Below are 25,586 nucleotides of genomic sequence, written 5' to 3' on the forward strand. Positions count from 1 at the left end.
CTTCTGCAACCTCTAAAGCAATGCTGGCAGCACTCGTGCGTCTGTTTTTTTGAAGCCAGCTTCTGTGCCTGATGCACAGCACGAGGACTCAACTTCTTTGATCGACCCTTGCGAGGCCTGTTCCGAGTGAAACTCGTCTTAGAAAACCTCTGTATGACCCTGGCCACTGTACTGCAACTCAGTTTAAGGGTGTTACAGATCTTCTTATAGCCTAGGCCATCTTTGTGGAGAGCAACAATTCTAATTATCAAATCCTCAGAGTTCTTTGCCATGTTGAACATCCAGTGGTCAGTATGAGAGAATTGTACTCAAAGCACCACATTTTAAATGCTCTAATACAAGATACACAAATTTGAATGGTCCTGTCAAGCAGACAAAAACATTAACATGATGAATAGGACATGTGGCTTTGCATGGTTAAATTACATACAGCTGTTATCACTTAGGGTGTACTCACTTTTGTTGCCAGCTATTTTGACAATAATGGCTGTATGAGTTATTTTCAGAGGACAGTAAATCTGTACTGCTATACAAACTGCACATTGACTACTCTAAAATATATCCAAGTTTCATTTCTATAATAATGTCCCTTGAGAAGATATACTAAAATGGTTGCTGAAAAGTGAGGGGTGTACTCACTTTTGTGAGATACTGTATATGTTTTTTAATCTTTAAATTTTTTTAAATGTTCTTCACACAAACGTTGAAAAAATAAATAAAATGAACTTCATTGTTAAGATTTGTACTGAATTTGTTGTAATACAATGCTGTGAAAAAATATGTTCTCTTAAGAAAATACTTGCAAAAAGCTTGAAAAAAAAATGCACTTGGGAACATCCTTACAAATTTCTTAGAATTTATGTTAAGAACTTAATCACATTTGTTCTTAAAGGGGTCATCGGGTGCGCCATGCACTTTTACAAGTTGTTTGAACTGAAATGTGTGTTGGCAGTGTGTGTACACAACCACCCTAAAATAATAAAAATCCACCCATTTTTTATTTTTTTTTTTTTTTTTAATCTGCTCAAATCTTTACCCCTTTACCCCTGACGTCACACAGACAGGCCCCTCCCACGATAGTTTGATTGACAGTAGCGTTTCAGCACAGACTGGACTGGCGTCTTACCTTAGCTCCGCCCTGAGTGAGCTGTCATCAGCCCGCCATTGTTTCACCGCCGGAGCAGATGTAGACAAGAATGACTCCTAAGCGATTGAGGTGTTTTGTTGTTGGATGTAATAATGAACATAGCAGTCGTCATTTACTCCCGACATCTGAGCCGCTGAATACATAGTGGATTATGTTTGTTTTTGAAGAGAATGCGCCCCGGTCTACCTAAATGCGTTTATGTTCGCTCGAATCATTCGTGATCCAGCTTCACCTCCAGAAGAAGTGAGTGTAAGTAAAATGGGCATCCTATGACCCCTTTAAAAAAACTTCTGTGAATCAGGCCCATGACTACTTTGAAAAGCTGCACGATATCATTGCTGTACACAGCACAAAAACAGGAAGTTACACACCTAAGCCTGAGCAATAGTAATAGTGATTACTACTTCCTTTAAAAAACAATAAATGTCAGAAACATTGTGACATTTTTTATGTAAACATGTTTATTAATCTTTTCAGCCACAGTGATCTACCCGTTGCAAATGGTTCCTCTGAGTAGAAGAAACCACAAGCAGACCTGAATGATTTGGCTTACAATCCAGAGAAACTGTACAAAAAAGGTTTGTATTACGCATTTGTACAAACAACTGATGCGTTCAGCAGTGAATGTAATAAGATATTCAGCACTCTAACTAGAGCATGTTTGGCAAGCCTGAAACATTCAAACCCACTGCTTTAAAGAGTAAATTACAGGCACAAACACACACACACAAGGTAAAGCTGTAAAAAGCGTACATTTGTAAAAACGCACACCATTGTGTCAAGATGACAGCTAACATTAGAATATGCAAAGGCTCTCTCTCTCCAACACATACACAAACAAACATAAACACAGGTTATTATAAAAGGGAATGCACAGCCTCAGCTAAAGCAACGAGGCCCACTGAGAGGCAGGAAAACAACCACATTCACACACAATGAAGCAGATTACTGGCTTACAAAAATATATTCACAGCTGCCCACTGTAGCTCTATGGCACATTTAACATAAGATGAACTGTCTCAGTCCATCACACACAGCCTTCCCATAGTCAACATCATCACATACAGGGATTAAACCTGCTCCTGAAATAACTCTTCTGCGTTCACTGACAGTCCTTAAAGTAAGTCCCAGACAAGACTCAATGTGTTTCCTGAAAACCGGCTTTACATGGTGAAAGGAAAACAAACCCAATGCAAATCAGAAAGGCTGCATTGCTGCATCGGAAACCTGAGCGGAATCACACTCCAGCGACGACAGGGCATCCTGAAAGCATTGCTGGTAAACAACGTAAACATCAATTTAGGTACCCGTCCAAACAAAATGAAATCTATGCATGAATTATTCATATTTCAGATCAGTGTCCCAGGTGATCGGAATCATAATTTGCTGCCAGAACCGGTTTAAATTCAATGGATTTTGGAGGATTTCAGTCTTGACTTCTACACATTCATTGATTGAGGTTTACAAACCCAGCAACATGCAAAGAACAAAAAGCCTGGAGGATTTTAAAAAGGGACTATTCTACAATTAAAATTGATGCAGAATTACAATCTTACCACTCTTCACCTAAACAATCATTACAGGTTTGGCAGTAGATTATGGGTCGTCAGGAGTGCAGTTTTACAATCAAAAGATCTAGCTCTCAATAACTGCTGGCTCCTCCTCCTGACCTCTCTCATTGGTTGAGCCCAATGGGCCGGCCCACCACAGCACCAGAGCGTTGTCCTGTCGAACGCCGTTTGATGACATCACATTCCCCTCAACTGAATCAGACTCAGAGTCCTCGCTGTCAGACGGCCAACAGAACTTACGCTGACCACTGGACGAAGCCACCAATGGCATGAAAGGGTGCACGCTGTAGAGATGAAGGAGTAAGAAAAAAATGGGATAGGTCAAATTAGCAATATTTATTCAATTGCCTTTAATTATTTAGCAGATGCTTACGTTTTCACAGTTGTGTTAAAGATGCGATGCTGTCAAATTGATCGTAAGTGTCCATAAAGACGTTTACATTGCAACAAAAAAGATTTCAAACAAATGCTCTTCATTTGTAACTTTCTATTCTTAAAAAAAAAAACAAAATATTAAGCACCAGTAATAATAATAATTTTTTGAGCTTCAGATAAGCATATTACAATTTCTAAAGGATCTTGGAGTAATGGAAAACAGTTATTTTTAAACTGTAATAATATTTTGCAAAATTAATGCAGCCTCTGTGAGCGTAAAAGACTTCTTTCAAAAATGTTTAAAAATCTTACTGACCCCCTTTTTTTCAACGGTAGTGCATGAATACCACATGAATTGAAAATATGCTTTTTAAGTTCTTAGTAAAAAGTACAAATTATAATATCTCTAATTTTAATAAATCTATTTCAGAGAAGACTAAAGGCTGGGTAAGGGACGAACCCAAAATAGAGAAATTCTACTGCAAACTTAACCTTTCAGTACTCCTAAAATTAGAAAAATTAATAACAGAGCCACAATAAAAAGGTGAAGTGATCATCCATAAAAGCTATGATTTTTAAAGAGTTTATGAACTTTACATTTTATATATCACTAAGTTTTTTATTTCATACATTTTATAAATGTTTTTTAAATTCTGTTAATTATACCTGATGCCATTAGTACAATCAGTGTGCGCCTGAAACTGCAGCAGAGGTTGTAGTGGCTCCTCGTTCCCATCAGGTGGCGCTGTGAGGGTGTCCCACACTGACACCACACCATCTGTGTCCCCACTCAGTAGATATCGGCCAGATCTATTTCAGACACACAAATATCAACATCAGCAAAGCATAAATGGATCTATTTACTATGCTGTCATTTTAAGTAAACTGGTATATCTTTATCTTACTGGTCCAGGTCAAAGTAGATACGCTGGTTTGTATTGACGTTCCTGTGCATGGAGAACAGAACTTGTCCCGGAGCTCTAAGGTCCCAGCACAGGATCTCTGAATCCTGAAAGCAGTGACACATAACATTAGCTGGACAATTCAAAACATGCAAACAAATAACAGCACTTCTGATTGGTGGATGTATCTGTCATACTGAATTTGGCCATATAAACCTGTGAGGGACATATGAGCCCACTGACCTTGCGGCCGCCCGTGTACAGGTGATAGCCATTGGGTGAGAACAGCAGGTGTGTAAGGCCTCCGTGGTGTCGAGTGGGCAGCAGGGCCAGCAGAGAACCGTCCTCACAGGAGTAGAGGCCGGCCGAACGGGAGTACGACCCACAGGCGTACATGGACTCGCACGAACTGAAGGCAATACAGGAGATAATGCCAGTCTGACCCTGTTTCTTGACTTAAAAAAGGTATGAAATGAGCGGGAAGAAAAACAGGAACAACAGTTACTTGTAATCAGTTTGGTTTCATATTAGAAAACCAAGAAAAATCATTGAATAATGAGAAACTACAAAACGAAGTGTCCAGACAAGGAAGAATTTTTTCCAGACAAGGAAAAGCTGACTTTACATAGTCAAAGCTCACAACTAATTAATATAGAATTAATATAGAACAATTAAAATAGAATTCGTCTGATGTGCAATCACTACTGTTCAAAAGTTTGGAGTTGATGTTTTTGAAAGAAGCCTTTTATGTTCACCAAGCCTGCATTTATTTGATTAAAAAAAACAGTAAAAACATGAATAATAGGAAATATTATTACAATTTAAAATGACTGTTTTCTATTTGAATATATTTTAAAGGGGTCATATGATGCGATTTCAAGTTTTTCTTTCTCTTTGGAGTGTTACAAGCTGATTGTGCATACACAAAATAATGATCTTTAAAAAAGCATCATATGACCCCTTTAATGTAGTGTAATGTAGTGAATTTTCAGCATCTATTACTAATCTTCACATGATCCTTCAGAAATCATTCTAATATGCTGATTTGAAGTTCAGGAAACATTTTTTTTTATTATCCTTGATGAAAAAGAGTTGTGCTACTTAATATTTTTTTGGAAACATTTTTGATTGAGATTTTTTGATGAACAGAAAGTTCAAAAGAACAGCATTTATCATCAATTATTTGTAACATTATAAATGTCTTTACTGTCACTTTTGAACAATTGAGTGGATCCTTATTGAGTAAAGTACAGTACAGTATTCATTTCTTTAAAAAAAAGAAAAGAAAAATGACCCCAAACTTTTGACAGGTAGATTATGTATATCAGCTGCTCCATGACAACTTGGTATGTAAACATGGAACAACATCATCAATTTTACAATATCATTTTTGAGTCTATTTTTGTAAATAAAATTTTACATAATTTGAAGGTTATGTAATCAAGCCAGATGTTTTATGAAAAAAAGTCTCTTTTCATTTGCATCCAATTTTAAAAAACAAACAAAAATATATATATAATATAATATAAATAGTAGGCGGCATCTTTCAGACCTTCATCAGTCTGAACAAAGATCTTTTATGTCAAATCCAGACCATTAATTAATTACAATAGCAGTGTTGAAACACTATGAATGAGTCAGTCACTACAAACATGCTAAGATAATTATAGCCACAGCTACTGTCTAGATCAGAGGCATGCATGCCGTGTTAGCTTAATCAAGCCAAATATGTGTTTCCCGCCATGAATGTGTTTGGAACAAATCCACCCAAACAAACAAAAAGAAATAGGATTACAGGCATTCCACACCCATACCAGCCAGCCAGTCGTCTTAATGTCCCCAATTAAGAAGCGTTTGAAGAGTGAGAGTGATTGATGTAGCGGTTATTCTTCTACAAGAGAGACCCTCACCCATGGTGGGCCTCTCCTCGCAGTCTCTCCCAGGACGGTCGGTGTGGAAGACCCTGACGATTTTGTCAAAGCCGCAGTAGAGCTGAGAGCCGTCAGGAGAGAAACACAGCGAATGGGCCGCTGTCAGCTCATCCAGGTGGTTGTAGGGTCGAAAAGATGCTCGAAGGTCCCCGTAAAACGCGTCCCATATGTGGACGGGGTTGTCTCGGCTACTGCTGGCAATGCTGAAGGGAAAAGAAAAGAAGAAAACGGGAAAATATTGCAAAATCTTAAAACTTTCCCCAATGAAATCTATTGTTTTGGGAAAAACAAGAGATTGCAACATCAGACTTGACAGTAAGACTGGCTTTCTTTCAAACTCACAACACAAAAGACCCATTCACAATAGATAATCTAACAAATGAAGAGCTAAACAATTTGAAGTGAAAGACGACGTCGACTGCTAGATAAAAAAAAAGGAGGCATATGAGTACATGCCATTCAAAAGTCTGGAAAATCCCTATACAAGAGGTTTTGGTATATCAGCATGAATCTTTATTATTTTGTGATGACTTTGCATTGATAAGGGGACAATACAACGTATTAAAACAGTCTTTTACCTAAATTCAAGTTTTCAGAACACTGAAAAATACTAGAAAAATCCTATGTTTATAAATCATCTCTGTGCTTTGGGATGGAATAAAACAATGCAAGTTCTCATGTGAACACTTAGATCATACAATGTTTAAATACGATGCTACTATTTTACTGTAAAACTGATAAATTATCAGGGGGTGGGTTTCACGAAATTCAATGGAACACTTGGAACATGATCAGCAAGTCACATGAATTTTTTGCTCACATTCTTACAGTGTGGTCACATTAATTAATTTTTGCAGACAAAATCCAATCATTCCAATAAGTTTTGCTTGTTTGAAAGCTGCTTGTTTTGAAAGTTACTTATGTGTGCTGTGCTTTATACAAATCAGGGTATCTTCCGTCCAATCAATTTTTGTTTTAATATTGAAATCTGAAAAATGAGCACATATTTAGTTTTTCAATTATTCAAACAAAACGAAAAATCAAGAATCCGGCTTAATTTTTCGTTTTTACATTCAGGGATAGAAAAGAGAGCTGGGAAAAATAACATGTCAATTTCTGTGAAATTATTAGCACTGCATCAATTTTCACCTCCTGAGGTAGCTATGATAATGTCTTTTTTTCACAACCTTGCACTAGAGCAGCGGTGGCGAACTCCGGTCCTGGAGAGCCGCAGCCCTGCAGAGTAGGCTCAATCTGAACTGGCGACATTGTCACATTGCAGCTGATTGGTTCTCTCCTGTATCGGTAGCCAATGAGCTTACTGCTCAGTATTCAAATACCTGGCTTTTGCTTGCTGTGTCTCCAGGACTGACGTTCGCCACCCCTGCACTAGAGTAACAGTATATGATCACACTTGCGAAAATGAATGCACAAAATCAATGAATGGGAAAAAATTTACTGACAGAGAGCTGACCGAACTCTGACAGAGGCACATTTGTGACCCTGGACTACAAAACCAGTCATAAGAGTAAATTTTTTTAAATTGAGATGTATACATCATCTGAAAGCTAAATAAATACAGAGTTCTGGCATGAAACTCTAGATGGCGCAGTCTGATAGGTCTGGCTCAATCTGAACTGGCGACATCGTCACATTGCAGCTGATTGGTTCTCTCCTGTATCGGTAGCCAATGAGCTTACTGCTCAGTATTCAAATACCTGGCTTTTGCTTGCTGTAGCAGTTTGCAGCCCACTTCAGAAACCCTCCACCTTCCCCAGCTCCACCAGTATAGATCTGCTACGGGGTGATTCATGTATGCTATATGGGGGTTATTCATATGTGTTATATGTGCAGCAGCAGTATTTCTTACATGCTTACAGCAGCATGTTGTGGATGTGTTAGCAGTAGCAAGTCTCGGTACTTGCTCTGCCACAGCAGCAGCGTAGCAGATCTATTCCGCCAAGACCAAATACATTAACATTTTCATGTACATTACCATGCCAATCCCTCAGAGAGTTGTCTTGACAGAAATAAGCTTTCTGCTTATGACTGGTTTTGTGGTCCAGGGTCACATTTATTATAATGGGTTTATGTTAATATTGTTTTAAGATCACTTAAAAGTTATGAATTTTTTATTTTCTGCAAATGTTAATAAATAATAAAACACCTGATAATTTGCCGTTTATACACATAAACACACACATTTTCAGTACAAAATGGATGTTGTTAGGTATGGTGCAAAGATCAGTCATATTTCAGAGCCAGAACTAACAGTTTTATAAATGGATGCAATCAAAACCACTCAGTCGCTCCAGAGGGTTTCGCAGAAGGTACAGGAAATGTGAGCAGCCTCAATAAATACAAGCCTTGAAATTTACATTCTGGGTTGAATCCAACAATCTCCGCCAGAGGAGGAGACAAGGCTCATCAGCACTGATCATAACAGAAGGGAAACACAGCATTGCTGATCCAGAACAATAGCAGCTTAATTAAACAAAACACAATCTCTTTAAAGACGTGCCATGTCTCAGGAAAGAATTAACTGGGCCACTCTGTAAACCAGGCAATGGAGATTGTGAAAAATGTGAGTGTGGACATCAGCAGTGATTGAAACTTGACCATGGTTAATCAGAGAATGTCAATCCTTTGGGTGAACTATTCCTTTAAAACCTTTGTCTAACCTTTCCTGATAGCCATGAACATCACATTAGTCTTCACTAAGTACTAAGCACCAGAAATATTGGAAAGAGCTTCTTCTGATCTTCCTCTAGATCAGGGGTCACAAACATTGGCATGTAGAGCCGGTTTCATTTTGTTATGAGCTGAATGAGAAGCCAAACACAATTATTCTCTACAGCACAAACACAATAAAGCAATCACACATTGCATATCAATTTGGACACTGTTACACAGGTCTGACTTTGTCAGCAGAACTGCAGAATGGATAATAGCCTGCAGTTTGTTCTGCTTTTTTCCTCGCCTGCTAGCTTTCAAAGCAACTATTGAGATAAATACAAAACGACCAGTATTAATGAGGGGTTCAAACCACCCAGCAAACACAGTCCTTAACGTTTCACACACAGACCACAATGACAGCGATTCTCCAAACAGCATAATTAAGGGAAAGGCCTGTTCTTAACACTCTTAACCAGGGTGCGAACTACGGGGGAGCTCGGCTCCCCTTAATAAGACATGGGCTCCCCTGAAAAAGGGATTTTTGAAATTTTGGGGGGTCTCAAAAAGTATTGACAATGTGTTATTTTGACATGGCACGAAACCCCTCCCCGGTTATAAAAAAAAAACAAGTGGGCTCCCCCAAAGTCCACGGTATAGTTCGAACACTGTTCTTAACCCAAAGGCAACAGACATTATCAAAACTAATATTTTGTAAATAGCTACACTAGAGTTCAAAAGTCTGGGGTCAGTAAGATTTTTACAAATAAATTAAAACTTTTATTTAGCAAAAACACACTTAAATAATCAAAAGTAACAGTAAAGATTGTTATATTGTTACAAAAACATTCAACTTCAATAAAAGTCTGTTCTTTAGAGCTTTCCATTCATCAAAAAAGCCTGATAAAATGTTCAGTTTCCACAAAATTATATTATATTAGAATTTTGCGTTGATTTCTGAAGGATCATGTGACACTGAAGACAGGAGTCATGGCTGCTGAAAATTACATTTTAGAATACATTAAAACAGCTATATATTATATATTTAATAAGAATAAAAAATGTTACTTTAAATTGGAATAACACTACACAATGTTGCAGTTTTTGCTTTATTTCTGTGACAAGTCTTTTTTTTTTTTATAACCAACCCCACACTTTTGAAAGGATTGTGTGTGTGTGTGTGTGTGTGTGTGTATATGAATATATACACACACACACACACGTATGCACATATATTCACACACACATATATATATATATATATATATATATATACTTCAGATCCAAAAACCTTTAAGTCTGTCTGAGATTTTTGCTTTTTCTTTTTTTTCCCACTTGAAGTTCAATAAAAAGGTCATTAGTCAGTTATTAAAATGCTTTATTTTAAATGATTAAAATGCTTTATTTTCAAAAATGTCCAATGATATTTTCATAGAAGCCTGATAAAAATGCTCATTTAAAAGAAAAAAATCTCAGATAGACTCATAATTCATAATGTTTAAAAAAATAAAACTTGTTAAAAAAAACTGGTCTAGATGCTTTTAACTGCTGATTTAGGATACCTTGAAATAGGACAGACAGAAAAACTCACAAGCATGTGTCTGGGTCCATAGAAGTCATCTTGGGGAACCAGCAGTAGTCATAGATGGTGTCTCCTTCTGCCATCTTCAGCACTGGACTCTGAGTGCACACAAACAAAAACAGCATTATGGGCTCATATCCTGCATACAGAAAATCAGACTGTTTACAGATTTATATGCATATCAAGGGTTTGGAAATACAGTAAAAAAAAAAGTGATCCTTTCACTCCAAGACTTTCAAAATGAAGATGCTGGTATTAAAGGGATAGTTTAATTCACCCAAATATGTAAATCCTGTCATCATTTACTCACCCTCAAGTTGTGTCAACCCTATATACGTTGATTTATTCTGTTGAACACAAAAGAAGATATTAAAAATAAAAAATAAATAAAAAAATCTGATGGTCCCCATTGACTTCCACAGTATTTGTCTTACTATGGAAGTCAATAGGGACCATCAACTGCTTGGCTACCCACATTCTTCAAAATATCTTCTTTTGAGCTCAACAGAAAAACGAAACTCATACAGGTTTGGACTAACCTGAGGGTGAGTAAATGATGAGAGAATTTTCACTTTTGGGTGAACTATGCCTTTAACTAGAATCTACATTTAAATTGTGTCACAAGCCATCATCTTAAACACTGGCTTAAAATCAGTTCTACAAACAAAGGGAACTGATCGCAGCTTAGTATTTTTACTTGTACACGTAAATATGACAAGATATTCTAGAAGAGGCTGACCATTTCAGAAAGCATATCCCAGTGGCTGCTGTACAGCTCAGGCGGGAGGTTATACACACGAAGAACATTGTCAACGCTGTTTGAGACAATGCAGGAGCCATCCGGAGCCCTGCAGAGAGACGTCATAAAGAGAGATAGACAGCACATTAGCATCTCTGTGATACAGTTTACACTATACAGCCATCATAAACAGCTTGCTTTCATCAGTGGTCACCATTTGCAGCCTCTGAGGTAATTCTCAGCGGAGTGAGTGTACTCGGCCCAGGAGCCTGTCAGCATTTGAGGGTTCTGGCTGAAGTCGAGGCCTTGACTGTGAACACGGCAAAGAGACAGCATTGAGCAGCCACACAACGACCAGCTGAAAATACCCGTCCCACTGCAACCGTGTCACAACGCATTTGTTCCTACCATGTTCTCTTTCACAATAGCTTATGATGAGCGGTACACTTACTAGCGCTGCTCAGCAGACTTGTCTTCTGAATCATTCTTCTCAGGTTCATCTGCTCTGTCCTCCTCAGTCGGTCCGAGTGTTTCTCGGTTCTCTGCTCCGTTTTGATGCCATTCCACATCTCCTTCAACTTCCTCCGGCCCCATAGCCTGTCCTGTTTCATCAGTCTGATGATAGGCAACTGACAGAATCAAAATAACACAGGGACACCTTAGTTGACAAGTAAAGTAAGATGCAAATTTGTGGTACTTTATTTACAGAATTGAGAAAAGTGCATTTCAGATGGACTTTAAATGAGATAAAAGGAAAATACACTAAAAAATCTGTCAACTTTTCCTCACCTTAAGATAAGAAAATGAAGCATGTTGCATGATATAGCTTAATGATGGCTCTTTTCCAAACAATTACAATAAATGGGGAAAGAGGCTTTTTAAGCTCCAAAAGCATCACAAAATATGGCTTGTGTGAATTTGAATTCTATTGAAGTTCTGAAACAATCTTCTCTGAAGCTGCAAAGCTCCATTTCTCTATTCATTGAGATGGCGAATACGAACGCATTTCAGTACAGGTTTGAAATTTCATAACCTTTTATTAATGACATTTTTGTTTTTGCATGAACTATTCCTTAAAAGGTGCACAATATAGTATGAACATATAGAACTTAATGCTGTAATTTTTTCTTTTATTGTGACAAAACGTACATTTTTGGCTCAAGTATCTGTTGCCCAAAACTTAATTTATATTATATAATTTTTTCCCCTTAAAACACTTTACTAATTTCATTTAATTAAACATAAGCCACATATTAACTTGCATGCTGGTAATAGCGTCAGTTTTTTTTAGTGAATCCCAGGAACTAAATAAGTAAACATACCCTTTTTTTTGTTGTTTGTAAGAATGGGTACATTCATTTTTCCAATATTTCTAATTTAATGTATTAAGCAATGTCCCGATTTAAATGTTTACTACAAGATTACACAATTTTACAAAACACTTTACATACAAAACACGTTTAATATAAACAATATATAACATATATTGTTAAGAAATATGCATTGTTGAAGTGGAGTACATTCATTTTTCTGATTTAAATATTTTGAAAACAGAAATTGTTTTAAAAAATATTTCATATTATGTCCACTCACATGATGTAGATCTCAGTCATATTAGTGGATTTATAAAATCTGTTATGTTTTACATAAAGCAGGTCACCTCATATTGTATTTTGCAAAAAAAAAAAAAGATTCTTAAGATCCATCTTTACTAAAAACACCGGCTAAATAAAAGTATTTCCTCTGGGGGTTAAAAACTACACAACCAAATCCAATGATATGCATATATTTAAACTAGGGATGCACCGATATGAAAATTTTGGCCGATACCGATAACCGATTATTCTTTATTTTTGAAAGCCGATAACCGATATGTTGGCCGATAAATCTATATCCAAATTGTTATATACTTTTTGAGAGCCTGATTACAAAAAAGGTCTCATCATTAAAAGCCACATCCCAAACACTTCAACATAAGCAGCCTAGTTTGAACGGTGTACGTTTTAAAAATATTTTTACGCTCCCATTACCAAATTTAGTCATAAAAAAGTCTTACAAATAAATAAAATAATGCATAAATAATGCAAACAAGTCATTGGACATCATTACACGTGTAAAGAATCAAAATGAATGCGCCATAGATCAATAAAACGGAATAGCCTCTGCACGGACAATAATTAAATTATTTTAATTACTAAACCATATTGTTGATGAAAATAATAAGAGAAAAATACAAGTGGTTGTTGTTATTAATAATGTATCAATGATTTTGAAAAAGTAACAAATTAATACCACTGTTTTAAATAGCAGCCGTTGAGCTGCGCGTGCTGAAGCTGAAGAGCTGAATGAACACGGTAAACTGAAGCGTTTTGCTGGCAGCTTATTTAACTCAAGGAAATGCATCCTGAGATTAATATTAATACAACATAAACATAATATTACAACTTATATATGTACAAAATGATGCAGTTATTGCGTGCTATAGTCAGAATGTGTGATCCTGTTGTGGATGCGCTCTTCCCATATCAACGCGCTGAAACACAGCAACTAAACCCAAAGAATTCACAACGTTTTATTATAATAATGTTCTCATTAGAATGTTATATACATGACATTCCCAATCATAGTTATTAATGTTGTGCACTGCTGTTTGAGCTGCGTGCGCTGAGCTAAAGACGATCACCGGTAAACTGAAGCGCTCTTTTAACTTAACCAAACGCATTCTATATGAGATAAATCAGATATACATCAAATAAACACAATATTACAATGTACAATTGCACAAAAGGCTGCAAACGAACAGCGCACATCTGAAGTGTCTCTGAAGGAAATAATGCATTATTTATCGGTTTTAAGATATCGGCCAAATTTTCTTATCAGGCCGATACCGATAACAGAAAAAATGAGCATTTATCGGCCGATACCGATATGGTGGCCGATATATCGTGCATCCCTAATTTAAACATGTATGCACCAGTCCACCATGGCTTGTTCCCTGGAGGCAACTGAGGCACTATTCACTACTTGAATGTTACCTGCTGACTATCTGTGATCAAAGGCAGCTATACTGGACATGTGAACAACATTCAATGGTGTTCACTTGACGAACCATGTAAAAAAAAAATGAACCCTGAACTGTTCAATCACACTTTATTTCAGATCCAAGAAAAATAACATCACATCCACATTTTTGGAAGGAACCGGCAGTTCACTTGCAAAGTGCTGCCTAACTACAAAATTGGATGCATATGAAGAACTAAAGGACGAGATGCATGTAATTCTTTAAATATGGCAGTAGGAGTACCACATATGGAGTTTATATCGCATATTAAGACATCAGAGGGGCATATTGACAGCGTGCCAAACAGGACGCTGTAAATCAGACGTTAAGACAACGGCCTCACCTTCCTCTAAAGTCGCAGCTGCACCTTGGCTCGCACATGTGTCTGCTGAAGGCACCACAGCCATCTGTAGCATTTGTAAATCAAGACCTACATCTTCCTGCTCCAGTCGAGGCTGTTTTGCTGCTGGTGGTGCGTCCTCTTCTCCTTCCACCTCTCCCTCATGAGGAGGTTCCCCATCAGCTTCTGCGTCCTGCCCTGCACCGGACATCTCTGCGTTTAGTGGCCTGTAGAACATGCACACATTATATCATTTCAGTCATGGATTTCACATACAGTGGCAGTGAGCGTTTAACTATCTGACAGCAACGTGCAATAAGATATACAGTACTCTGTATTTTGTTGTAATCCATATTCTTTACATTAGAATCAGTAAAAACAGTGATATCTCTTATTATGATTATATGAAACTCATTTACGAAACCCAGAAATTCCTTACTGCATTAATAGTTTCTGCTATATGCATATCAAAGCTTCAAAAGAAAATAGGCAGAAAATCCTACCTTAGGAATCCTTTACCTTTTTGATCAACAAAATAAAGTATCATTTATAAACGATAATGGATAGTGATGTGTCAGGCAGGGAATCTTCTTTTACTGTTTTTTAGTGTGTGTGTGTATATAATTATGTTTACTACAAGATTACACACTTTACATACAAAACAATATATATTGTAAAGAAATATGTATTGTTGACTATAATATGTTCTTTTACAATAAGTTATTTCTACACACAGCATCATTTTATATATAGCCTATATATATATATATATACAAGGTAATTCGTTTTTACCTCCAGAAACCACAACTGCTAGATTACATGGAGCTACTGTCCTAATAAAACTAATATACATATTGTAACAACACAGGAACTCACGCGTCGTGTTTGTAAGCACAGGGCGCCGCCATGCCTGCATACATATATGCGTTGCCAGGTCACCTGACTCTCGCGATATTTGCGTCGTACTCCGCTTCTACACAGATGGGACGTTTTAGACAGAAATGCAACTTTTAATGCCAATAATCAGTATTTTACTACTTACTTTAAAATCCATGCATTGAATAATGTTTTTTTCCCTCTCCAAGCACCACATAATTTTATTTTTAAAAAAAGGGTACATTTATATATTACTATATTTCCAACGCAATATTTAATTCTAATTTTTTATCAGCATTTCAGTTATTTAAACGTTTTGTAAATTGCCTGTGAATTTTTTTTATATTATATACACTCATATGAGTTGCAGACATGTCATAAGTTGTTTTATAAACTTACATTTTATGTAAAGCAGGTTAAGGAGGTAGAAAAAATGACAACTGACCCCATATTTTTTTAATGTCAACTGCTAAATAGAGAGAAACGTCCACACAAGTGCTTCATTCTGAAGTATTTATTGTTTTTCTTCAAACAAACCAGAAACCCCCAAAACTATTTACAAAATTAATATTCAAACATTGTCAAAATGACCTTGCATCTCTGGAAATCTCAAAAGACATCCACCTCAGGTTGCGTGTGATAGATGCCTAGTATAAGATCTTATGATTAAGAATCAGCCAGTGCCACTGTTATCACTGGATCACTTTAACATGAACACACAGCTCTGTGACAGTCAATATTGTTGCTGCACACACTGAATCAATATGAGAAACATGTATTTTTATCTTCATTAACATTTTAAAACATGGATTTTTGCATACCAGTAAAGACATTAGGCATCTCTAGTTTAATCTGACCTGTAACATTACACAATTAATCATCTTAAAAGGGCAATACCGTACTCAGAGAGTGACATGTGCAGCAGCACCTCCACCAACAGATCCCATCCTTTCTGATCTTTAGCTCAGTAACACTCAAGCATGTGTTAGTAAAAGTACTTCTACACAGCCACGTCTATTTTGAGCTCAAAAATGAAGACATTTGACACACAATTCTGACCTGGAAACTTGTTTGCTGCCTTCGAGTATTGAAAATGCAAAGCAAAAACTGTTTTAACGTTAGGGTGCATCATCATACTTGCCCAGTTACAACCAAGAATTAATTACACATGTTTTGTGGGGATCATTTGTAATGTTTCATAACTCATTTCGCAGGTTCATAATGTTTCAAGGGTTTCTTAAATAAAACCACACGCTATTATGTCACAGAGCTAGTCTCGCTGACGGTTAACACTTTTTTTTGTTTGTTTTACTCATCTTAAGTGTGCCTTAATAGGCAAAACTGAACTGTTAAGGCATGTCATAAAAGAGAAAAGAAAACTGAAACCCAACAGAGAAAGGGAAAAGGGTTAGGGTTATATACATTATTTACATGGCAGCCAGAGATGAAGTGTAGTAGAACGGTGTTAAGCCATGTCAGCGAGTGTGTGATCAACAATTCATTTTTTGGACGTGTGTGTATGCAGGTGTATTTCAGTTATTAATGTGTGTGCAGTGTTTGACCCTGGCTGCACTCGAGCAGAACTCTTCTGTGCAGGTTCTAGATCTCATAGTTCGCCGTTCCAGCATTCACAGTTCACTCTCTCCTCTTAGCAAGGAAACGCGTTCCTCCGAGTAGTCCGAATATGGTGCAAATGAAACTGCAGGCCTCCACTTCTTCCGGAGCTTTTAGTTCTCGTCATGCAGTCATCATTTCACGTGCTGTTTGAAATTCCTGACCTTGGGATCTTTCTCTGAAGGATGAGGACAGGAATTAAGGGGAGGTGGAGATGCAACACCAAGCACTGGAGAGCCTCCGGCTTCATCAGAGGATCTGGAACGGCAAAGATCTAATCAAAACAGAGAAAAGGAGGAATAATAATAAAAAAAATAAAAAAACAATCTGAGGAACATCACATCATTTAAGAAAAAAAATTAACAAATCAGGAGTAGATCTAAGTGTTTTTCTAAGTGTAAAAACTAAAAAAAATAGTTGTTGGCTAGGATGTTCTGGGAGTTGCCAAGTCTTTTCTTGTTAGTAGAACAAACCTTAACCTAATTAATAGAGGAAGAAATAGAGGAAGGAAAATCAATAAATGAATGAACATATATAACCAAACAAATGAATGTCATTACCAAACAGACGGTCTTGCAGCACAGTAACCACTTCAAGCCAAAGGTGAACTCTTCAGCCATGCAGTCAGCAGGTGGCGATAAAGCTGATGGAGCTTATCGGCTCTTTATCTCCAATACAAAAAAACCTGTCCTCCAGTCTTTTTTTTTTTTTTTCGGTATTTTTCGGTCATCAACTAAATAATCAATTCCATTCCACAAAAAAAAAAAAAAAAAACATTTTGCGTTGGCTAGCACCCTGGACCGAGCAGTTGAATCCTTTTTACATAACGGAGAGCACTGTTGAGTGAATCTGTTCTGAATCTCCACATTGTCACCAAGTTTGGAGACTGTACGTATAGTCTTAAATATCAACATTGTTCAGTGAAAATCCTCCATGGGAAAATTCCAAGGATTTTTCCACAAGTCCTAATGTCTCTGAAACGTCCCTTATCCATTTACGGTTAAAGCTTGTGTGGTGGCGTTCTCAAGCAGACTGAGAAACAACCACCTTCAGGAAAACGAGTCTCATGCAAGGGCGTCAAAATCTCTCGAAGCGTCCATCTGCTGACAGAAAGCGGGCATCTTGCGTTCTGTCTGCGCTCTCCGAGCCCAAGTGAAAGTTCCTCACAGTTTTAAGCAAAGGAAAAGTGCATAGTGAGGGTATCAGGGCAGTGCTAGTCCCTTTGTTATCTTTATGAAGATGATGGCCATGACACCCCGTCCCCCCCAGAGAGAAGTATGGGCAGATCTGAGGTCATACATATATTCTTTTGTTGTTCTTCTCATCAACATCCATCACAGATATGTCCATCCAAAATAATCCACAAGCCAAAAAAATGATTGGGTAAAAGGGACAAATGTTAAAGCATTCAATATGCATCTTACAGTACCAAGAGGTCATCTGTGCTGTCTTGATTTTTGCCTTCTTTCCAGGTACATAAAGCATTTCTTCTGTCTTGATCAATTTGATTCCATTACAAAGAAAGATTAGTCAAAGGTAAACAAACGAACAGAAGTTCGCTAAACAAATATGGTCGCCTTTATGATTCTTAAAAACACACCCTGTCCGTGAGATAAAGGTACATGATGAAAGCTTTGATGTAATTCCATTACTTGTGTTCCAGCGATCCAAGTTTGTTTCAGTCAGCAAGTTACATAGGCTGCGCTCATATCCACATGCAAAGGAAGGGTCTGACGTCATGCCATTAAATTCCCCCCCGACAAAATGATTCTAAACTGCAGAATCGCATATTTAATCACCAAAAAAATAAAGGGGGGAAAAGCACCCACAAACGTCTGTGTGGTTTGTAAACAACCAAAACTCCAGTATGGAATAGAATATCTTTTAAGTTCTCATTTTCATAGTCAAAGTCTGTATGAACAGGATTGTAGAGGCAGTGTGTTTTTGTGGTAAGCTTTTCGATTTCGCTCCCGATGATGTCCTGCTGATTACGTTTTAATATCCCGTGTTGAGCAACCCCATCTACACCGTTACATTTTTGGAATACATTCAAAAATTTTTTTTTTTTTTTTTTTTTTAAGAATGAAAGAAAAAAGTACACAAATGCACTTCACACGGTGGCAACTAAAAAAAGAATCCAAGGAAAATTTTTCAAAACTAACAAAAATAGTAGCAGCCCCAAGTGCTCTTCCTTTTGTAGTCCAATACTTTGTTTATATTCATAGATTCATATATAATCATATATAACATTAAAAGAAAAAATAAATCACCATCATTGTCGTCGTCGACAACAACAATGAACAAGTAACAAAATATACAAACATTTTGTGCACTGCTGAGTGCACTTGCACAGTTTGTTGCGATCTTTTTTTTTTTTTCCAGCCAGAAATAGTCAAAACCTCAGTCACTCGAGAGCAAGAGAGTGGACAGAAAGGCAATGTTAGGTCACATCCTCCAAATATCAAACATTTTTCATCCAAGCATCCCCAGGCTACAATAAAACTGTACAGAGATAGGCTCTTGGTTCATAAGCATGGGAGGCATGTGGGGGCGGAGCCTCCCAAAGGAAACCACACCCCTTCGCTAAAAAATAATGTCTCAATGGCAGCAATGAAGTCTAATCATTCGCCCTTTAGTTCTTAGGCACACATGTGGGGACAGAAAAACACCACACACACATGAAGCAACGTATGTACCACAAGTAACCATTTCCTAAAGGTATACACGATTGAGCTCTTCAACAACACACAAACAAAACAATGCTGCTAATGACATGTTCTTAAACCTCACAGAGGCAAAGATGAGGCAGGAAAAGACATCTCTTGCACTCCCTACCATGAAAACTAAGAGTGCTGGTTGGCGTAAAATGGGCTAAAGCTTTTGTGTTTGAAGCTAGAGGTCTTTCTTTGTTGGGGAATTGAAGGGCTGGTGAAAGAGGATGTGTTGTGCCGATGCCCCCCTCTCTCGGTCTTTCTTTCTTTCCTTCATTCATTCGTTCGCTCACATACTGCACATTTACAAGAGGAGTAATACACACAGTTCCTCTTGCACACAAGCATTCACATTCACGCATTCGGTTCATAAAAAAAAGAAAAGAAAAATCACTCTGAATGACGAAATGGCCTCTTTTGATCATACGTCTAAGTAAGCGATTTAAAAAAAATACATTGTGCAGACTGGTATGCTTTAAACGCTCACGCGCGCACACTCTCATTTTCATCTCGAACAAACATGCGTGTATAGACATACACACACAGGCACACAATCACAAAAATATTCATCTCTATTATATCTAACGCATTTTTTAAAAATCTTTTTAACTTGCATTTTATGTGAGTGCAAATCTTCAAGTTTTATAATCAAAGATTTTTTTATAATAGCTTTACGTTTTTTAATAGAAACTTTATATATATGTATATAAAAAACAACAGTGTTTGTCTTTAAAGAGAGGATTTGTTTTTCTGATAATGTCTGAACTGAAACACGCAATGGTCCCCCAATCGTCACCATTTCCTCCCAGCACAAACTCCAGTTCTGTTTCAACACACACACACACACAGTATATGTATATATATGTGGTAACATTTCTGAAGCATACCACATAAATATACAAGTAAATCTTCTCGAAAAGGAAAAAAACCTCTATCTTAATAAAGTGCATTAGTCTGAGTGTAAGGTGCTTAATGCTGTAAGTGCCAGAACTTTATCACCCCCCCATCCCCCGAAAACACACACACAAAAATAAATTCACACCTGTTCCCTTCCCTGTTGAATTACATTCTTCTATTCCCAGAGCAAAACCCACCCATCCCTAAACCGATACCTTACTCCTGGCTTATCCCCAAACCCCTCTCCCTCAAAGCAGTGCACATTCGACTTGCGGAGTCTGATTAGGTGGACCCGCGGGTTTAAAGGCCTCGTGTAGCTATTGCTGTGGATTCAGTAATCCTCCACCATCTCCATCTCGTTTAGACCATACCGATCAGGGCCACCATGGAATGAGTACCCTAAAGAGAAAGGGAGAGGAAAAAAAATCAATTTGATCACCAAGGCTAAAATTATTTGGTCAAAAACACAGAAAAAACAAAGGTTAATATTGTGAAATATTATTACAATTTAAAATAATTTTTCTATTTAAATATATTTTGAAATAGAATTCATTCCTGTGATGGCAACGCTGAATTTTCAGCAGCCATTACTCCAGGCTTCAGTGTCAGAAATGACTCTAATATGCTGATTTGGTGCTCCAGAAACATTTCTTATTAACAATGTTGAAAACAGTTGTGCTGCTAAATATGATTTGTGTCAGCAATTCAGCATTCTTTGATGAATAGAAGGGTACATGTCATTTTATTTAGATTTTTTTATGTAATTGAAATCTTTTCTATCAGATTTGAAGTGTTCACGGTCACTTTTTAATTAAATGCATCTGCCAAATAAAAGTATTTTTAATTTTTAAAAAAACCTTCCCAACCCCAAGCTATTGAATAGTAGTGTAGGTTTTCATTAAACTTCTCACAGTTAAACGGAGCATTTCATTCCAGAGCAAAATTTCATTTCACAAAAAATCAAACCCTTGCACAAACCATAAAAAATTTTTTGATTCCTCTTAAATGTTCTCTTAGAGCGTTAGAAAGAAATATTTGGAAAAATGCAATTACACTGTCAAATTATGCTTTTAAAGTGCCACAAGACTTATGCACAACATTACACAGCAAGTTCTAAGCTGTATGTGTTTAATTCACTAAAAGTCCCTGTTTTTCCAAAAGTTCACAAAAAATAACCATTGTGGTTCATGAATAACCAGCTGACAGGCGTCATTTGCTCAGGAATCAGACTACTCTGCTCATGCTGTAAGTACAAGAGGAAAATAGGTTACCTAAGATGCTTGGGTCAGAGTGCAGCATCATGGGCGGTTTCTTCTTCAGCTTTGCTGCCTGATCATAGACCACACCCCCCTTCCCAGAATGCACTGCCTGGAACATTGTCTGCAGGGCACTGGGGTTCATTCCTCGTACAGTATCCTAACAGACAAAAAGAATGAGAGAATGAGAGGCAAAATCTGATAAATGACAACTAAGACTGGGTTCTGCCCTCTGTGTCAAATTAGAATTTCACTCATACCTGCAGAGGGAAGTTGTTCATGCTAAGTCCAGCCATCTCTTTGGAGAGCTATAAGAGAGGCCCCAGATTTTTATTAGGAGTAGGCAAACAGCCCCACACAATGACTCTATATCTTCCTGTCACACACACCTGCTGCTGCTGTCTCTGGTGGTTAGCTTTCTGTTTGGCACGGCGCTCCAGGAACTGTCTGGCGAACTCTTTGGCTTCGACAGTGTCGCCCAGGTAGGAGCAGATAAAGTTCAACACCTCATACGGGGACTCCACCTCCTTCAGGTACGCCACAATGGTAGGCACTGTGAACACAAACACACGCTCACATTTTTGCTTTAGAAACTCTTGGGCCTGCTGGGCTAACAAGTGTGTGTTTACTGTACACATGTCTTCTGTTTGTTTTTACAACCTGAGGGACGAGTCTAAATTACTTTCCACCATAATCGTCAGCTTCGGCAGATGTTGTCAAAAGAGAATTTGTATTTCAGATTATTTTTTAATACAAAGCGACCCAAATGAGACAAAAGCTGGTGCATGCAAATCCTAAACGAGAGATGTCTTACCATCCTGGGAAGAGGAGGAGTTATTGGCGGAGGAATTGAGCGCATGCAGCATCTGTTCACACCAGGTGGTGAAGCCATCCTGAGACTTCATCCCCTGCAGGAGCTTCAACAGCCGCTCCTCCTCCTCAGTGTGTTTACGGCCTCTCATCATGTACTGCTCACTGTAGAAACACACACAAACGCTTAAGCTAGAACTAATACTTCGGATTGTTTGAGCATAGTGCTGCTAGCAATGCCAAGGTCATGAGTTTGATTACCAGTTTGATATACTTTTTAAAATATAAACAAGAACATTTTTGCCATGACCTTTCTGGTCATTAATGATTATGGTAAAGAGATTTTTTTTTTTAAAGTGGCTTGTAAACCGGCGTCCACGGTCGGGAGGAGCCGAGTCGGATAATGCTTGTGTGTGCAAATGGATAATATAATATATAATAATAATATATTAAGATATTAATAAAGAAACATAAACAGATACAGGGCTGCCAACTCTTAAGCATTCAGCGCGAGACAGTCAGAATTCACTAAATGCTAAATGCCACACATAGACACGTGGATGTAAATAAGATATAATATTTGCAGTTTAGAGAGCTTTATTGAATATAACATTGTGAGATTGCGATAAAGTGAGTGACAGCTTTTTAGTGATTATATTGAAGCGCTATTTGCTCACTTTCTAGGCTATAATCAATTCCGAATTTGAAGTTTTGTTTTACGTGCTGCTAACAGAACCAACGGCCACATACCCCGTACATGCAGCAAAGTTTCAGGAGTGCCATACAGTATATCCCGCATCCCTCATAAATTTGGGATTCACTTTCAAAATAGCTTGTTTGCAACCAGGGTTAGTTGCTAGGCCTATATCCACCGCCTCGACAGCAGGCAAGTATTTAGCTGAAAAATCCCTCCTCTTTATAATATAAGGATCGCATCCAACATATGTTGTGATTTTCTGTTTATAATTTTCTCTTGTAATAGTGTCTAAACCAGTCCAGTACAGACTTTCCGCCATCTCATCCATTCGGCTATTCACTTCCTGCCCTCCATCTGGATTTCGCACATCATCAGAACCTCGTGATTACTAGATATTGGTATGCCACTGAAAAGCTGTTAGTGGTTTGTGTTTACCTCAGTGAGGGACTGCTGCGGCTGTTCTTCAGCCCCATGTTGTTGCGAAGTGTGCTCTGGTTCTTGAGAGCCTCATCCCAGACTCCCATCCCTCCTCCAGAGGGGCTGCCACCACCCACCTTTCCATCCAAAGATCCAGCCGCTCCCCACAACGAAGAGGCATCACCCCACTGTAGAGCGAGACAACCATAATGTATTTATTTTGATTTTCAGGACTGCACACCAGTGATGTTTGTGTGTGTGTGTCTTACCCTCTGCTGCTGTTGGACTCTGTGCTGTTGTTTGTGCATTCTTTCAGCCTCCTGCTGGACATCCAGGAGGTTGAGGGGCTTGGTCTGCTTTCCCAGCCCAGGGATGGGTCCTCCGCTCCAGCTCGACCCGGACCCTGAGGAACCCTGGCGTGGAGCCTGCTGGAGCAACTTCATCAGCAAATCCTGCTGCTGGGAAAAAGAAAAACCAAGATATGAAGAAAGAGATGGAGTGTGAGAGAGAAAAGTATACAACTAAATAACTACTAAAACAAAATTAATTTTACACAACCATTCAAAAGTTTTTGAGCTGGTAAGATTTTTATGTTTTTGAAAGACATCTCTATTGCAACTGCATTCATTTGATTAAAAAACAGAAATATTGATATATTAATATAATTTTACATAATTTCTATTCTATATATATATATATATATATATAGAGTGCCAAACGCATTAAAAAACTCTCATGTAGCTGGAACACAATACAGTGCAGTGCAATGAGAACAGGGAGTTTGAGTCCAGTGCATTTCCTCAGATCACCAGCAGAGGGCATCAGCGGCAACTCTCACCTTCTGAAGCTGTTCTAGAATTGGACCCTGAGTTGAAGAATTCATTAAGTCCCATAGACTGGCCTCACTGCCTGCTCAAGGAAAAGAGAGAGCGTGAAAGAAAGTTTGTTTTCAGATGCAAGTGAGCGAGTAAAGAAAGGATGACTTTTTAAGTGTTTTGTGTGTGCACCTGCTGGCTGTGAGGCTGAGGTATGCATGTCCCACATGGACCCTGTATCTGGCACTGACATCGACCTGTTTAACGAAGGCATCATACCCTGCTCTTCACACCTACAAGAAAAAAAACACACATAGAGGGTTGTAATGCAGTCTTAAATAGATGAAGCATACTCAAGTGACACTGCAAAAAGACACACAAACATAAACTAACCTGTTGATGAGTTGGAACAGCTGCTGTTGCTGGAGTTGCTGGTAAAGAGCCTTGGCAGCAGCTAATTCCTGCTGCTTCTTCAGCCGCTCCTGATCCATATTACCCTGATAGACAGAGGTCAATAACACACATCAACCCGTGACAGTGATTTATCTCATACATTTATTCATGAGAGAGACTCGCATAAGTAGGGCTGGGTATCGTTCAAAAATTTTCAATATCGATACCGATACATTGACTTTGATACCAGTTCCTGAATGATACTTTTTTCGATACCAATTTTATGAAATCTATTTTAACAAGATTACATTATCTAAAAAAAAAACTTTGGTTTTATTTTTCAGCTTGTTGATGTTTATACAGACTCAAAGACTCATCTCCTGAGCCACTGCACAAAGGAACAAAATGTAACTAACAAAAAATCAGTGCAAATAGTTTTAATAAAGCTCAAATAGTCTTCAGTTTACACATCTGTTAGCTACATTTACACTAGTGCGTGTTCATTTTAAAATGCATAGCTCAGACAGAATCATCATTTCAATTCATTTTCCACTGATTTACTGATGAGCATTAGCAGCTTCCAGCGCTGTCTGCCTGTGCTCTCTCTTTCATGATCGCCGCTCTGACTCAGAGGTATTAACATTTCATTTAAGCAACATTACATGGCCAAAACACACACGGCAATCGGAAGTTATTACAAACACTAGATGGTGGTTTAAAGTGAGTTTTGAGTAGAAGCGGAATATAAATCTTATTTATTGTCTTATGCAGGGGTTAAA

The 25,586-nt window shown here is 37.8% G+C and overlaps 2 protein-coding genes across 5 annotated transcripts in view; both read right to left on the minus strand.

Annotated features, from left to right (window-relative positions):
• Positions 1-1,623: 1,623 nt before the first annotated feature.
• LOC107597047 (telomerase Cajal body protein 1-like) lies at positions 1,624-15,286 on the minus strand. 4 transcript variants are annotated; one of them, XR_001610427.1, is made up of 12 exons: positions 15,198-15,285; positions 14,325-14,548; positions 11,372-11,549; positions 11,135-11,230; positions 10,921-11,029; positions 10,191-10,279; positions 5,906-6,129; positions 4,239-4,450; positions 3,999-4,102; positions 3,760-3,903; positions 2,704-3,002; positions 1,624-2,422 (listed from the first exon to the last, which is right to left on the minus strand). XR_001610427.1 is itself a non-coding variant. In XM_016287952.1 (12 exons), exons 2-12 carry the CDS (start codon positions 14,530-14,532, stop codon positions 2,385-2,387), a joined length of 1,587 nt encoding a protein of 528 aa, XP_016143438.1. In that variant the 5' UTR covers positions 14,533-14,548; positions 15,114-15,286; the 3' UTR covers positions 1,624-2,384. The 4 variants fall into 4 exon arrangements, 3 of the variants coding, with proteins under 3 accessions (XP_016143438.1, XP_016143436.1, XP_016143437.1); XM_016287952.1 differs by having other exon boundaries at positions 2,818-3,002; positions 15,114-15,286; XM_016287950.1 differs by having other exon boundaries at positions 2,818-3,002.
• Positions 15,287-19,781: 4,495 nt separating this feature from the next.
• Positions 19,782-25,586, minus strand: part of LOC107597075 (PERQ amino acid-rich with GYF domain-containing protein 1-like) — a 26,314-nt gene continuing 20,509 nt past the window's right edge. The window contains exons 13-23 of the mRNA XM_016287987.1: positions 24,808-24,911; positions 24,607-24,707; positions 24,438-24,508; positions 24,314-24,340; positions 23,869-24,057; positions 23,618-23,787; positions 22,490-22,650; positions 22,065-22,228; positions 21,936-21,983; positions 21,691-21,835; positions 19,782-20,818 (exon numbers count right to left, since the gene is read on the minus strand). Of these exons, the coding sequence (XP_016143473.1) occupies positions 20,751-20,818; positions 21,691-21,835; positions 21,936-21,983; positions 22,065-22,228; positions 22,490-22,650; positions 23,618-23,787; positions 23,869-24,057; positions 24,314-24,340; positions 24,438-24,508; positions 24,607-24,707; positions 24,808-24,911 (1,248 nt within the window). The 3' untranslated portion in view covers positions 19,782-20,750. The remainder of the gene's footprint in view (positions 20,819-21,690; positions 21,836-21,935; positions 21,984-22,064; positions 22,229-22,489; positions 22,651-23,617; positions 23,788-23,868; positions 24,058-24,313; positions 24,341-24,437; positions 24,509-24,606; positions 24,708-24,807; positions 24,912-25,586) is intronic.

This window comes from Sinocyclocheilus grahami, unplaced genomic scaffold, assembly GCF_001515645.1.
Source record: "Sinocyclocheilus grahami isolate Dianchi unplaced genomic scaffold, SAMN03320097.WGS_v1.1 scaffold227.1, whole genome shotgun sequence".
Taxonomy (NCBI): Eukaryota; Metazoa; Chordata; class Actinopteri; order Cypriniformes; family Cyprinidae; genus Sinocyclocheilus; species Sinocyclocheilus grahami.